Source organism: Megalops cyprinoides, chromosome 16 (assembly GCF_013368585.1).
Source record: "Megalops cyprinoides isolate fMegCyp1 chromosome 16, fMegCyp1.pri, whole genome shotgun sequence".
In the NCBI taxonomy this organism is placed as follows: domain Eukaryota; kingdom Metazoa; phylum Chordata; class Actinopteri; order Elopiformes; family Megalopidae; genus Megalops; species Megalops cyprinoides.
Window position 1 is genome coordinate 29,902,530 of NC_050598.1, and position 14,803 is coordinate 29,917,332.

At 46.5% G+C, this 14,803-nt stretch overlaps 4 protein-coding genes and 1 non-coding gene across 5 annotated transcripts; 3 read left to right on the forward strand and 2 right to left on the reverse strand.

Moving 5' to 3' along the window:
* Positions 1–562: 562 nt before the first annotated feature.
* Positions 563–2,758, reverse strand: b4gat1 (beta-1,4-glucuronyltransferase 1). Its single transcript, XM_036548321.1, has 2 exons — positions 1,305–2,758; positions 563–754 (listed from the first exon to the last, which is right to left on the reverse strand). The coding sequence occupies exons 1-2, from the start codon at positions 2,406–2,408 to the stop codon at positions 563–565; spliced, it is 1,296 nt and encodes a 431-aa protein (XP_036404214.1). The 5' UTR covers positions 2,409–2,758.
* Positions 2,759–3,235: 477 nt separating this feature from the next.
* On the forward strand, positions 3,236–3,317 carry trnas-gcu. The gene has a single exon. It is a non-coding gene; the product is annotated as a tRNA-Ser (tRNA).
* Positions 3,318–4,641: 1,324 nt separating this feature from the next.
* pfdn2 (prefoldin subunit 2) lies at positions 4,642–7,753 on the reverse strand. The gene is made up of 4 exons (XM_036548414.1): positions 7,661–7,753; positions 6,511–6,599; positions 5,882–6,005; positions 4,642–4,904 (listed from the first exon to the last, which is right to left on the reverse strand). Exons 1-4 carry the CDS (start codon positions 7,745–7,747, stop codon positions 4,716–4,718), a joined length of 489 nt encoding a protein of 162 aa, XP_036404307.1. The 5' UTR covers positions 7,748–7,753; the 3' UTR covers positions 4,642–4,715.
* A 535-nt stretch (positions 7,754–8,288) lies between these two features.
* On the forward strand, positions 8,289–10,820 carry nit1 (nitrilase 1). The gene is made up of 6 exons (XM_036548413.1): positions 8,289–8,437; positions 8,950–9,180; positions 9,395–9,498; positions 9,681–9,817; positions 9,913–10,038; positions 10,519–10,820. Exons 1-6 carry the CDS (start codon positions 8,343–8,345, stop codon positions 10,777–10,779), a joined length of 954 nt encoding a protein of 317 aa, XP_036404306.1. The 5' UTR covers positions 8,289–8,342; the 3' UTR covers positions 10,780–10,820.
* An 891-nt stretch (positions 10,821–11,711) lies between these two features.
* Positions 11,712–14,599, forward strand: znf16l (zinc finger protein 16 like). Its single transcript, XM_036548724.1, has 3 exons — positions 11,712–12,479; positions 13,531–13,740; positions 13,903–14,599. Exons 1-3 carry the CDS (start codon positions 11,738–11,740, stop codon positions 14,553–14,555), a joined length of 1,605 nt encoding a protein of 534 aa, XP_036404617.1. The 5' UTR covers positions 11,712–11,737; the 3' UTR covers positions 14,556–14,599.
* Positions 14,600–14,803: the final 204 nt, after the last annotated feature.

Here is a 14,803-nt window from a genome sequence, read left to right on the forward strand (position 1 = left end):
TCAGTGGCACAATATTCAAATCAAACCATAACTACTTAACTCATTCGTGCCACAAAATCTCTCTATCCGCACAGAAGGAGTGCCGGATTCATTCCTTTAAAACGAACACGCTGCTGCACTTCACAGTAGCAACAAAGCAATATGGCAAAGTTAAAAACATGCAGTTGGCACATCAAAAAAACATAACAATAATAATGGCAGAAATCATCAAGCACTGAAACTACGAAGGTTGAATGCAGGTTTTGTTGTTAGTTCATATTAAACCATTACAGGTAAACTCATTTTGAGGGCAAGGCGATACACTCAGATGGGCCTTGTGTCTGACATGCCTGTTGAAGGGTGACAGGGAAAGTATTTTTGTCTTGGTGGGGTTGGCTGGGAACAGTATAAGCAGGTTCTACATCTCACTGATGTCACTGACCTCTACAGAGACCTACCACACAAACGGCCGAGCATACAGCCAGCGTAACGTACAGAGAGGGGTGGTTTCTGTGGGTTTTCCACATGTAAACGCCCTGCTGGAGGGCCGAGCCGCTGCCCCCCCCCCCCCCCCCCGGGGGCCTCAGCACCTGCGAGGGGAGGCGGGGTACTTGCTCTTCAGGCCCTCTTTGAAGCTGCGGAAGAGCATTCGGTTGCGCCGGTTCTCCTCGTCCTTGCGCTTGTGGAACTCCCCGGCCACCTTGAACCCCCGGTGTACCACGAATGCCGAACTCAGCACCGAAAACCGGTACCCGGCAACATGCAACTCGCAGGCCTGGGGAGGGCGGGGCAGGGTGAGGCCAGGCGTGGCCAGGTGAGAGACGTGAGAGCGGGCAAGAAAAGTGGTGTGGGAAAAGAAAGAAAAGGCAGGAGACGTTGGGGGGGGGGGGGGGGGGGGGGGGGAGATGACAACAAGATTAATGCAGGGAAAGATATTTATATTTCATTATTCTCATTTAGCAGACGTTCTTAACCAGATTAATTTACATAGATTACAATTTTATCCATTCAGTAAGTACCTTACTCAAGGGTACAGGAGCGGTGCCCCAGTGGGGACTCAAACCAGCAACTTTTCATTTACAAGCCTTGCTCCTACATTACATTACATGCATTTAGCAGACGCTCTTATCCACAGCCACTTCCAGCACACTATAACATGAGTGTTTCCAATTCCATTTAAGCAACAGTGTCAGACCAGGCTAACAACACTCCCGGGCCGTGAGCTTTACATCTGTTAAGCACACTAACAGCGGCAAATGCTAAACAAGCACAGTATACAGAGTGCCCTTGGACAGCTCTCGGTAACCTCTCGCCTTGCAACGCACCTGGCTGATGCGGTTGAAGCCGTACTGACGGAAGCTCTCGTCGTACAGCGGCACGGTGCGGGGTCCGATGTAGAAGGGCTCCCACGGGTCGACCCAGGTCAGGGTGTAGGCCACCTCCAGCTCGCCCGACGGCTGACCGTGGAGATTCACCCACCGGGAAAAGTTTGTGGGCGCCTGGCAGCGCGGGCACAGCTCCTCGTAGAAGGGCCGCACCTCGCCCACCTGGTAGAGCTGCACCAGCTCCGACTTGGAGGCGGGCATCTTGCGGGCGTGCCGGATCTCGAACGCCGGCAGCACGAAGACCTCGTCCGACGCGGGCTCTCGCCTTTTCAGCAGGGCCTGGAACTGCCGAGGCAGGTCCGCGCTGGGAACCATGTCGATGTCTATGACCAGGATGTAAGCTGCGTCCGTGCCCCCGCGTGCGACATTACGTAGCAAATTGTTGGGGTACGACACGTTACCCCCGATGGCATAGTTCTTGTATTTGTCCCTGTGGGTCTCCAGCTTAGCAAACACCCCACCGCAGTCTTCCAGCCCGGCAAACTGCTCGCGGTCCTGCTCGGGAAAATTCGCCATCTCCCCGGAGTGGCACACCAGGTGGAAGTCCACCAACGCCTGGATCTGCGGGCAGAACATGCTGAGGGCGTACACGAGCGCGGTGGCAAACCTGACATCTTGGCCGTGCGCGAATATCGCGACGGACAGAGGGTACTGCCAGCGCTCCAGCAGCGAATCAAGATGGTGCAAATTGTTGATGGTGGTGTGCGTTGCCAGAGCGATCTGATGCGAGCCGGCGTCCGTGCCAGGCTTTTGGTTAGTTGAAAACTCGCTTTTGATTAAGTTTTTGTATACGCGGTACTGCCCGCTGCCATCGAAAATGCCCCCCGTAGACAGAGAATATTTGAGACGTTCTTTGCGAGTGTTTTTCTCGGGCAGGTGAGCATTTCTCTTGCCAGCGCCCCCGAAGAGCTCCGAATACCTGTAGCGCTGCTGCCTCCCGTGCAGTTTCGACAGAAAGGACAGGTAAATTAACTGCAGGAGCGCTACAATGAGCAGGGCACTGAGCACCACTTTAAACACGGAACATTTTTTAGAGAAATGCATTCCAAAAACATCAAGCGAGTATTTTATTTGGATTCAATATGCGACAATGCGCACGGGACCCACTTTGCTGTAATTATGGATAGCTAGCTTTGGCCATTGATTGCTAAATACGCGAGCAGCGCTTGGCACTAGCCAGGTTAGCTAGCTACCTACTTACATTATCCATCGCGTTCATTCGTATGCATCTGTACTCTGACGCGCAGTGCGTCGATGGGAGCGTCAATATTTCGATTTTAGTTTCGAGCTTCAAACGAGTGAGCCTCTTTCACAATCATTTTTCGTGTTAAAATATCTTGGAGGACAGCATTTCAAAACACACAACAAACGCGAGTGCGTTGACCAGAAGCGCACGCCTGTGCACTACGTCGCCCTACCGTAAGTCTCCGAAAAGAGGGGCACACTTCTAGCTTGTTATACGCCTAGCGACTGTTTTGTGGGGGAGTTGTGGGGGGCAGTGAGAAAACTGAGACGTATTAATATTGTCCCCAGATATAATACACTACATGTTCTCAATAATATCAATAAAGTCCTTTCTACAGCCATTCATAACAATTAGGGTCTTTTAATTTAGCTAGTTTGCAAGTGAGCCGCACCGTGTGAGTAGCTAACGTTACCTAGCCAGTTAGCTGGTCTAGCTAGCTGTATGTGTACAACTGAACACAAATCTAGAGTGAATGACGATGCAGAAATATTTTTGTTTTGTTTGTACATTAAATATGCTCATTCATATTAAATAAAACTCGCGTGAATTTAGTTTACTTTTCACACGATATATAAAAGTAGTATGTGGAAATACAAGACCCGATCGTAGCGATATATGCGTATAGGACGAGGTGGCCGAGTGGTTAAGGCGATGGACTGCTAATCCATTGTGCTCTGCACGCGTGGGTTCGAATCCCATCCTCGTCGATAAACGTTTTGAGAGATGTGCATTGTACCGATTTTAGCGGTGTATGAGGAAAATTTCCCGAATATATTCTTTCTAAATGAACATCGTTCATCGAGTCACAGCTAATCTGAACAACATTTCATCGATTAAGAATATACACCCTGATTAAAATATCTAAATTTTATCAAGCAAAGTGCCACAAACCTCGAGTTTAATCATTGCTAGAATGCTGACATTGTGTGTCAGACACAGAAATACAGATGTCTTTATAACGTGACAATAATATTGCTAATACTCGTCCATACACCGTCCCTGAAGTTGCACCAAGTGATCCATGCTTTATTACAATCTGAAAAAACTTTGGCTAAGCAGTGCTTAAAGCAACACAAAATCCAAAAACAAATATATTTTCAAGCGGTTCCTTACCTTACAATTTAGTAGGCATCCAAATGAAAAACACAAACCCAGCTCTGACACATGAATGTAACATTTCCCCTCTTGATTTCAGACTTCCTTCAACAAATCAATATTTTATGATCTCAGTATAAGCTCTTAAACACGAAGAGCTGGCTTTCCTGGATCCATAAAGCCATTTACATTTTCACAGGAATTTTATTGTTTCATAAGATTCAGTACCATTCATAATGATCCCTTCAATGTTCCCTTTAATCCAGAGACAGAGAGATGGTGAAATGCTTTCCGGTATTTCGTTTGTGTGAAATTTGGATCACTGTGAAACTGGTTACAGAATCATAAAATAGCTTCAAATAAACTCAATTTATCTCCTTGGTGTTGATTCCTACTTTAGTATAAGTGAACAACAGCATTTATTCATGTAACTGGGCATGAGTTATTCCTGCTTAAGCACAGTGCGCCCCCTGCAGAGAATGCGGGTGCATTGCAGCTTTCAAATCACAGTATGGTCAGTGTGTTTTTTGCTTCTGATACAACTTGGCTTGTGATTGGTCTAACAGCTTTCCAGTGTGAGGCCAGACACCCCAGTGAAAAAGCTACTGAATAGTGTAACTGACTTGTATAAACCTGATAAACTGTTGTCAACCTCTGACTGCATATCGGATAGTTGAATATTGATCTATTGTAAAGTGTTCAGCTTGCTCATTTCCAACCTGCTGATCTTTATTTATCCCTGTTATATGCATACGCTGGGTAAATGCACAACGCCACAGCAGTTCCCTGTTACCATGAGTCAGATGGGCAAGGGTGGTACTGTGTCAGTATTTAAACATGAAATTAAGTGCGAGAGCCGGTGAAAAATTGGTTACAATTTGCTGTTTTTATTCATAAACCCAAAAAATAAACCAAAACATAAAAAAATTCTCAACACACAAATACAGTAAGTACGTGGCAACCTTCGCTATGGCATTCTGGAGGATTTTTCTCCAGGGCTTCGCCTCATCCTATGACACCAGGACACCAGCCCCGCCTTTGGATCCGCCCCCTTCACTTTCCCGGTTGGCTGCTGCTCCTGCTTTGCCCGGCCCATCTTCCTCTCCCACCAATCGAATGTTGTAGCGTTCCCGGTACTCGGTCAGTTCCCGCCCTTTTGTCTGCATTTGTGTGTTGAGCGACTCCACTATCCTTGATATCTGTGGCACATAGGAAAACACTGAATTCACTCTCTGAAACAGGAAGGCATTAGGAAACGTTGCGTATTGAGCACTGGGTATAATAGCAGTGGCTGCATTTTTGTTTTTTTCTGTCTGTGGCCTTCTACTTATCTAAAGCCCACAAAACTTAATAGGATTTACATGTCGGCTGGGTGATTCAACGGTTTAGACATAACGGGCACAAGTAGTAGCCTGAATCTGGCCTGGATCCCAGGCAGGACATTTCTTTCATACCTTTGAGCAAGATATTTCAGTTATAATTTCTGATTATGTATCAGGACCAACAGAAGAACATGGACAACATTACTGAGTGCCATGAAGTACTCAGACCACGCTGATACTTTTATTTCATGACAATTTTAAGTCAAGGTTGATGCAAAACTGAAAGGGTCACTGAGCAGTTCAAATTACTTTTAAATACATATGACTGCACTATGGCAACAACAATACATGTATCCACTTCACAGAGCGCACAGCATCTGCCAATGCTCAACTTGATCAGTTTTGCTCAGTTTGCATGAACTGAACCAGTAAATCAATTTCGTAAATACAATTTTTACTTTAGTTACGGTATTTTCTAAGCAGAGACCCCTATCAAAGGTGACATATTTCATATACTGTACATGCACACAGCCAGACATATACCAGAGGAAGTATCCAGCTCTTGTTGGATGAGCAGGGTCATGCTAAGGATTTCAGCATGCAACTCTCTGAGGTACAGATAAAGCTGCCAAATTGTTAAGCTGCAATGCCTACTCAGGTTGACTATACTGTGTCACAAAGGGAAAGGCGCAGCCTGTTAGGTAAGTAGACAAAATTTTTCTTTGGAGTACCTTGCCCTTTTCTAGCTTATCATACAACTTAAACCAGTCAGTGAGAAACCAAATGTGAGGGAGCTTGAGAGAAAAACAGAGGGAGGCAGGGAGAGACCAGGAGAGATCAAAAGAGATACTGGCCTGTTCTTTGTTGCTCTCCAGTGCAGGCAGAACCTCCTTCACAGTCCTCTCTACAAGAACACCGCCGACCAGCCTGTAACACTTTCGTGTAGGATCTACCTCCCGCAGGGTGTCAATGACCAAGCTAAAAGGGAAAGAGAGAGACAAGACCAGCGGGCCTGTGCTTAGTATCCAACCCTAGCATCAGAAGGCTGTGGTTATTCTACGGCTATAACAACCCTTACCATTGTATATATATACTCTGGGCATGAAGCTAGCTCTCAACATAGCTCTCCATTTACGCATGTAGAAAAGACAATTCTAGGCCCTCCTTCACACATATCAATTAAACACTTATTTTTAGCCACTGTAATTTATTGTTAATGCTTGACCATTATATGCCCGAGTGACCTAGACTGCACATAGTAAGTAAGGGGACTAGGCACAGGTGATGCGGTGATTCAATCTGTTGAGTCCAAGCTGTTTATTAGGAAAGGAAGAGCAATACCGTACACCCGCCCAATTATCACGCGAATAACAGCTTGTTGTCATTGGCTCGGCTCTGCTGGCAGGGTGGCAGGCAGTGAGGCACCTGAGCCCTCAGAGGCCCCGAGCGAAAACAGAAAACCTGACAAACAGGAGGACAGCACCTGTGCTCATTGATTTCCATCTCCAGCTCAGCTGACTTGGCGGCCATACTGCGCTGCTCCTGGCGCATCCGCTGAAATGCGGCAACCACCTGCGTGACACACGCACGCACGCACACACACACGGACACACACGCACGTACGTGCACGCACAAACACACACAGTCACGCAGAAAGGGAGAGAGAAAACCCAACACAAACACTACACATCAGCTGAACACATTACTGAGCCTGAGGATGGATAAATAAAATAAAACAAATGAAAATCCAAAATTGACAGGCTCCTTTAAAAGCTACTGTACTGATGAAAATGACAGGCTTATTCTGAATCCAGCTCAAACTAACTTTGGTGGAATATGGACAAAATATGAAAATGATGCACTGAAGTACACTCTATAAGGACACTGGAATATTGGATAACCTCACGTTACTGAGTTTAAAATGACAATGACTAGATTCATCCGAAAACAATACGGTGCAAAATACAATCACTCATTTTCTATCCAAGATTTTTTCAACTTTCTGAACAACGTGCCACACAGTAATTTTCACTACAGTAAAAGTACACAATACTAATCTAATCATTCAAAGCTTCCTTTTAATTTCACAGTATGGATCATTTCAATATGTGATGAACACATGTCGAACAGTGTAGTTCATAACGTATGAATGTATGGTTCCCGACAACTGAACTCAGGATATATCGGCTAGGTAGTAACTTGGCTCTGCTTGACCGAGGGCAGGAATAGCTCAGAACACCTCGCCGAGTGTCACAGACCATACCTTATTCAGACAAGGGGCTTTTCCATGCTATCAACAGGCTTCTTCATTAGCATGTGCTCTTGAAAGAAACGCCAAATATTCTCAATCCTATTCACTGCAGTGTCTGTATTACAACATCTTCAGATACACTTCTGGATTATGTTTCTGCCTGCGCATTAAAGCGAAGTGACATCACAGCTCGGACTGCTGCTACCTAGCTAGCAAGCAAGTCACTGCAACTGTGAATCGTGTGATAAGCTAGCTAGCTAGCCAGCTAACTGGCTAGCAATGCATCGCGACTGTTGGTGCGATTGACCACACCGTTTTCGATCCAAAATTTCAGAATAACATTCCACACATAAGAACATGAATAGGTAAACCGCGTGGATACCTGCTCCGCCGAGGGCCCAGACTGTTTCCCTCCGGTGCTGTTGTTGGTTTTACTGGCCGCCGTGCTGCTACTACTGCTCGCTGCCATCTTGGAATAGGGAGCACCCAGACAGTCCGAGGACCCCGTCTTACAATTCCGAGCTGTCTTCTCCATTGCCTGCACGAATAAAGGCAATATTCGTATTTACATTTTAGGTGGCTCTCATAAAATTGCAAGATTATTGGCAACACGATATAACGACCCTTTAGGACGGAGACAAATATTTATTATTAAGTATCACGACTCATTTCGGCGAGTATATTTTATCATTAGCAAACATGCTAATAACTACGGGTTCGTTGAAACGTTAGCGAATAGGTCGGTGGATGGCAAAGCATGAATTTGCCTTTCCCCTGATTAGAATTACAGCTACATTTGATAGCAAAACTTCTAGTCAATGCAAGCATTATTTTGGCTAGCTAACTACCTAGCTACAACCTGTCAAGGGGTAAATCAGCTGATTGTCCGGTTAGAAGCAGTAGTTGGTACTCGTCCTATGACATTTGTCACCCTTTGGACACAAACGACAAGAGTGAAGTCAGTTAGCCTTTGTTAATCGAAATGTAATGAAAAGTTCGTTTTTTTATTTTAAACCTATTTATAATTCAGTAGCGCGAGCTAAGTACTGCTGCACGGTGTTTTAATGCTTGTATTCGGTATCACCTCGCGGTCCCAAGCCAGACATTTGTTGCGGCACCATTTGACCAGGATATCGAGTTTAACTTGCGAGAGTCGCAGGTAATTACCGTGTGGCATACTTGCGTTATTGACCTCCCGTCACCTCCCTCCAATAAACTATGTGTAAGATTTGCATTATTGGGACAATAATTTGTCGAGTGTTAACGAGATGTTATTTGGTATTTGATTAAGTATTTGTTTTGGTGAGTAAAAACCAATTTTAAAATACGGTGCATGAAACGTTCCACCTCCCATTGACGTGAGGAAAAATGTTGTGATTTACGAGTTTTGAATCCTAAAAGTCAGAGTCATGCATTCGCAGATTTGTTAAATACAGGAAGTGTGCCCCATATCATCACTTTTAATGAAACCACGGAACCAGTGCCAACATCAAGAATATCTCTTTTCTCAAGCATTTTGATCACTGTGGAAGAGCAATTCCATTTTCAATTTTCTATTTTAGGGGTTGCCAAATTCCAGGCTATAAATGTGTCACTCAGTGGGGAATTGAATCCCTTAATTTTCTCGTTAATATAATTAATTTGCTTTAATTCTCAATTTAATCTTCCTAGGATGTCATCCTCAAATCCAGTGGCCGCAGTGTGTCAGGTGACCTCCACCCCAGACAAAGAGGTCAACTTTGCCGCTTGCAAGCGATTGATGGAGCAGGCAAAGGAGAGGGGCGCCAGCATGGTGTTCCTGCCGGAGGGCTTCGACTACATCGGGTCAAGTCGTGACGAGACCTTGCAGTTGTCGGAAAGCCTGGAAGGACACACTATCTCACGCTACTCTCAGCTGGCCAGGCATGTCCCCGGGGCATGTCAGAATGCGGCTCATTGTGCAAACAGATCATTAGAAATAATCACATGGTCATCCACTGTATTTTGTAGGACCAGGATTGTCTGTTCTATGTTCAAATAAATGTTTATTCTTTGGGGGGTGTTAGAGTTGGTGTGTGGAACCTGTGTCTGTGCGTTATGGAATCAAGACACATCCTCCCTTCTTCCTCTCTTTCAGGAATTTGGGGGTGTGGCTTTCTCTGGGAGGATTTCATGAAAGAGGGGGAGACTGGGAGACAGACAGGAGGATCTACAATAGTCACATCATCCTCAATGAACAAGGTATTCGCTACATAGAAGTGGATAAACATACACTTGCACACACACACAGAGGCGTAAACACATACACGTGCTACAACAAAGGTGGACCAAAGTGTCCATGGCGCACGCACACACACACACACACACACATACTCACACACACACTCAAATAGTGCCTAAGTTCAGTTTTTGTGTTTCGCCAGGTGATATAGTCTCAGTGTACAGGAAGGGGCACCTGTTCGATGTAGAGCTGAAAGAAAAGGGTGTGTCCCTCAGAGAGAGTGCGTTCACCATCCCAGGACCCAGTCTCACTCCCCCGGTCCAGACTCCCATCGGAAAGGTCACTGGGAATGTTTCGTAATATTTTCTCTGCTATCCTGAGCAACAGATCATTTTTCTGTATGTGTATATACGTGTGTGTTTATTGCATTCCAGGTGGGGCTGGGCGTATGCTATGACCTGCGATTCCCAGAGCTCTCATTGGCCCTCTTGCGGCACGGAGCAGAGATTCTGACATACCCATCAGCTTTCACTGTGGCAACGGGGGCAGCCCACTGGGAGGTGAGAAAGTCAGTTTATAAAAAATGCAAATTTAAGAGTGATAAACCTTCACTTTTTGAGTACTCTAATGGCAACAACAAAGACTAACAAAAGATAACTATTGATCATCACCTTGAGTGATGATTTTTGATATCGTTCAGCTAATGCCCTCATCTGTGGTAATTTACACCACACGGTCTTAATGCATACATCATAACAAATGCAGAAAGATAAACATCATTGCCAAAAATGGTAATAACTAGTCTCTCATGAAAGGATTCTGAGAATCACACAACATTGTAGCCACAAGTTAAAGGAGCACTTGGTCACTCATCAGCGATGATGTACTGGAATGTACCCCATGGTATGAGAGCTGAAGTTCCTTACTCTGTGCAGACGTTGTTCTTTACACTGGATTCCAGTGGTTTAATGCATATCTGTGTGTTCATGCGCTTGTGACTGGGCTGTATGCTTACACGTGCACTCCTCCTGCTACCGTAGGTGTTGCTTCGCGCCAGGGCCATTGAGACTCAGTGTTTCGTTCTGGCTGCCGCCCAGGTGGGCAGCCACCATGCCAAGCGTGCCTCTTACGGCCACGCCCTGGCTGTGGACCCATGGGGGAAGGTGATTGGTGACTGTGGGGGGGCGGAGACGGGCGTGGCCCTGGTGGAGATCGACATGCAGAAGCTCAGGGACACCAGGACGAATATGCCGGTGCAGCAGCATTGGAGGAGTGCCGAGTTCTACAGCAGCCTGGACTGAAGAGACAGGAACATTTCTGGGGCAAATCTGGCTCTTATTAAGATGACACTCAAGTACATTTGCTTCTGATTAGCTTCAAAACCTTCCTAAAAAAACTGCAGTTTTACATGATGACTTCACCCTGAATTAAATCACACTGAAATAACATCTGTTGTAATTATAACAAATCAGTTATTCTTAACTACTGCAGTTAGCTTGGTTTTTTTTCCATTTTGAGAAAAATGTTCAATTTGACAAATTTCTTTTCAGTTTTACCAGTCCTGCATTTCTGACCAATCTTTGTTTTGTAATTTCTGATTGTTTTTTTTATATGTATGTATTTTCCCATGTGATTTGTATAAGCGAGCAGCAGTGGAATATTCTCTGTTTTTATGAGAAAAAATGGAATCCCTACCATATGCTTAATTCAGTTCTTGCTTTATTTATGTAACTAATTTGTAAATCGTGATACACACATTAGGAGTTTAAGTACACAAATAATTAAATAATGCAAATTATTTTTGTAACTTATTGTCTTTCAAAAAACCTCCTCGATTTTTGGCTTGAGCACTGAAGTCACAATATTGTTGAACTCATTCAAGAAACACAATGTGTACATAATAGGGGGATCGAATTACTCTGATTAAAACATGCGATAACTTGTAAGATCATTATTACCATTACCTCATAACTTACCAGTTCTTTGACACTGGATATTTTCACTATTAACATACATGTGTATGGCTGAGCAAACAATAGTTAATTGTAATAGTTCACTATGACAAAAAACAGGGAAAACCCTTTTCTCCTAAACCGGGGTCGGAGGAATATAAAGTTGTTTCATGGAGTCTGAGAGAGATGGCGCCACCTCGCTAGCCGAGCACTTTCACTTTGCAGAAAACCAGGACAAGAACTCTGTGGTGCGTACCACAGTCCATCGTCTATCAACACCGTCCAAAACAAGTACGCGCCCACAACCATGAGCCGAAAGAGACTGCACTGTTTCACAGAAGTTAGCCTCTCCCCTGACCCTCAAAACGCTTTCATGGACACTACGGGTCCCCCTTCCCGGATCGACGAGGATTTCTCCGAATTTGAGCCGGACGAGGAGTTGCTGAGCTCGATGAGCGACATCACGGAGCACCTCGGGAGGAACATCTCTGTGGTACTGGAGGCAGCGCTGTCCGAAATCAGGAAGATGGTCAGCGTCAGGATTCGGGTGCTTAAAATGGAGCTTCGGGAGAAAACAGACGAAATCGAGGTTTTAAAGGCACGGCTGGAGACGGTGGAGAGAGAAGGGAGAGACCAGTTACCTGGATCGGCGGCCGCGGAGGCGGCGGCTGCGTTTAGGAAATCCGATTTTCATCCGGGTAATAAATACAACAGTGACCCCAAGAAAGCAAAACCAGGCGCCCCCGGGATCAAAAAGGAGAATATCGATGCGATCTGTGACTATCTGATGAAAGATAAGAACTCGAGGAGTGGTGCTGAACTGGATAGCGACCAGAGCATCCCGCCGTCAGACAGAGACAGTCGCCTCGATCCGCAGTCGCACAGCTCGGTCAACCTGTGGACGGACAGTGGGATCAATAGCGGAGGCCCAGGGGATGGGGAGACAGACACCACTCCCGAGGACATATTTAGCATGCTACCGTCGGGTAGCAAACGAATATATGACTACGAATGGATAACGGGAGTGGAGTATCCGCCAGATCTGAAAGGTAGCTAGCTTGCTTAGTAGAGCGGTTTGATGAGGATGAGCTACACTAACTGGCTAGCGAAAGCTAAGGCGTCCTGTCTTGCATTGGGGCCATGGCGTTTTGAATCGTTACTGCCTTTGTTGTGATCCTCTCAGATTTTTGTTGAAGTTGCCACACACATTTATAATGTTGACATTAAAACGGGCAACGTTTCCACTCCCTGCACTGTATTTGAGGTATGTTCACTTAAAGTAGTTGCTTGTCATGGCTATTGAAAAATAGATTAATTGCTAAAGTGCCGTGCAAATACTGTGGCTGGATCCCTGAGAAGTCGTTTTGGAGTTCTAATGTACAATATAACTGAAGCTTTACCCATGTTCTCTCCAGACATGGTAATGTATCCTAGGTGACGTTAAAGGACCTGCATTTGTCAGGACATGTTTCCCACAAACCACAAAAATATCATCAATTCACGGATACCAAGTTGAAGCTCACTTTCACCTCTGAGGTGTTCTGTAACCTCCAGCATTTTCCATGCTGTCCATGTTATGTTGAATGAACATGAATGTGTATTTCTCAACAGATTTCAAAGGCCACGATGTGTGTCAAGACACATCAGGAGATTTAGTATGACACAAATTTTGACTGTATCCTGTATCTGTGAAGACTCAGGGGTAGGCATGAACGTTTAAAAAGTAGAACTACTTCAATTAAACATGTTCAGACATGGTTTCCGATATGGATATTTTGCAAATGTATTAATCTCTACATTACATATTTATATGCCAACTTAAAAAAAAAATCTTAGGGGTTGTGCCAAAGTCAGTCCCATTTAGCACAGTGACTCGACTAACCCGAGTGGTCTTTCCTGAAAGCAAATCTGCCGTGTAGCACTAACTGCACCATCTGTTCTTTAAGCAGAGTTCTGTTCATCCTCAAACACTTTGTGTTACTTGTGACACAAGGTCATGTTAGTTGTGAAAAATGAAAATAGACACCCCCGAGTCTTGCTCTCCCCTGCTGTGATTGGCTGATCCAATAGTCCAAAGCTGTGTCATTCTTCTCCTCTCAGGTGGGAGGGAGCCAAAATGTGAGGGTAGCGCGCCAACAGATGGAGATGAGGTAGCGGAGGATGAATCAGAGGGAAGGAGGGGCGTGCTAGGCCACTCCCCAGCCCCTGCAGACCACACCCACACCCCGGAGTTTGCCACAGAGCAGCACGGTTCACCTGGAGGGGAGGGTGCTTCTATAATGGAAGAGCACACAGAGAGGGTGGACACAGGTGAGCACTGCACTGATGCCCAACATCAAAGAGCCTGATCATGACCATCAGCAAAAACTGGAGGAAATGACATGGGTACCACATGGTGGAAATGTCCTTTAAAGCACCTTTTTTCTCACTTTCATTCTCCCTCTGTCTCTCTTCTTCATTCCTTTTATTCAGGTCAGCAGTTTTCTGCCCACACGTACCTCTGCCCTCTCTGCGGAACCTTCTGTCCCGATGCCTTGTTTCTGGAGGAGCACTTGAAAATGATGCACAGAGACAGCGCTGCGCACTCGCTGCAGTCCACTTCCAGCCCAGCTGCTCCTCTGGGTGAGGGGAGCGGGGCCCCCAGGAGGTGCGGGGGCGAGGAGCGGGGAGCAGGACGGGGGGTACGGGAGAAGAAGGTGGAGGGCGGCTACGAGTGCGGCGACTGCGGCCGGCACTTCAACTACCTGGGCAACCTGCGGCAGCACCAGCGCATCCACACGGGGGAGAAGCCCTTCGTGTGCCCGGAGTGCGGGGAGCGTTTCCGCCACGCGGCCCGGCTCAAGAGCCACCGCCTGGGCCACAGCGGCGCCCAGAGCCCCTTCCCCTGCCCCCAGTGCGGGAAGGGCTTCCCCGTGCTGTCGGGGCTGAAGCGGCACCAGCGGGTGCACACGGGCGAGAGCCCCTATGCCTGCCCGCAGTGCGGCCGCCGCTTCAAGGAGCTGGGCAACCTCTATACCCACCAGCGCATCCACAGCGGTGCCACGCCTTACCGCTGCCAGCAGTGCAGTCGCAGCTTCCGCCACCTGGGCACCTACAAGAGCCACCGCTGCACCCCCGCCCAGTGACCCCCCCCTCTCCAACCCTGCCCCACGCGTGCTGTTAGACTGCCCCCCCCCCCGTCTGAGCGACTGGCACAAACCCCTGAAACGACGGTGAACACGCCCAAGTTGCAGAAAACCGTGAACGAACCCTCAGGAGAAGGAGTCTAGTATGGGCGGCACCAGAGAGAGTCCTTTCCATCTTACAAGGGGACACTAATTAGCGCTGGTACCTGCCACCTGAAAGACAAAACTTTAATAATGGTTCAGCCTTT

Bases quoted from the DNA above. Each gene is read 5' to 3' on its own strand.
- b4gat1 (XM_036548321.1), bottom strand. From the start codon at position 2,408: ATGCATTTCTCTAAAAAATGTTCCGTGTTTAAAGTGGTGCTCAGTGCC. The intron at 755-1,304 runs GTGCGTTGCAAG...CGCCCTCCCCAG, and splicing joins GCTTCAACCGCATCAGCCAG to GCCTGCGAGTTGCATGTTGC.
- pfdn2 (XM_036548414.1), bottom strand. From the start codon at position 7,747: ATGGCAGCGAGCAGTAGTAGCAGCACGGCGGCCAGTAAAACCAACAAC. The intron at 6,600-7,660 runs GTATCCACGCGG...TGTGTCACGCAG, and splicing joins CTGGGCCCTCGGCGGAGCAG to GTGGTTGCCGCATTTCAGCG. The intron at 6,006-6,510 runs GTGCTGTCCTCC...TTTCCCTTTTAG, and splicing joins ATGGAAATCAATGAGCACAG to CTTGGTCATTGACACCCTGC.
- nit1 (XM_036548413.1), top strand. From the start codon at position 8,343: ATGCTTGTATTCGGTATCACCTCGCGGTCCCAAGCCAGACATTTGTTG. The intron at 8,438-8,949 runs GTAATTACCGTG...TAATCTTCCTAG, and splicing joins TTAACTTGCGAGAGTCGCAG to GATGTCATCCTCAAATCCAG. The intron at 9,181-9,394 runs GCATGTCCCCGG...CCTCTCTTTCAG, and splicing joins CGCTACTCTCAGCTGGCCAG to GAATTTGGGGGTGTGGCTTT.
- znf16l (XM_036548724.1), top strand. From the start codon at position 11,738: ATGAGCCGAAAGAGACTGCACTGTTTCACAGAAGTTAGCCTCTCCCCT. The intron at 12,480-13,530 runs GTAGCTAGCTTG...TTCTCCTCTCAG, and splicing joins GTATCCGCCAGATCTGAAAG to GTGGGAGGGAGCCAAAATGT. The intron at 13,741-13,902 runs GTGAGCACTGCA...CCTTTTATTCAG, and splicing joins CACAGAGAGGGTGGACACAG to GTCAGCAGTTTTCTGCCCAC.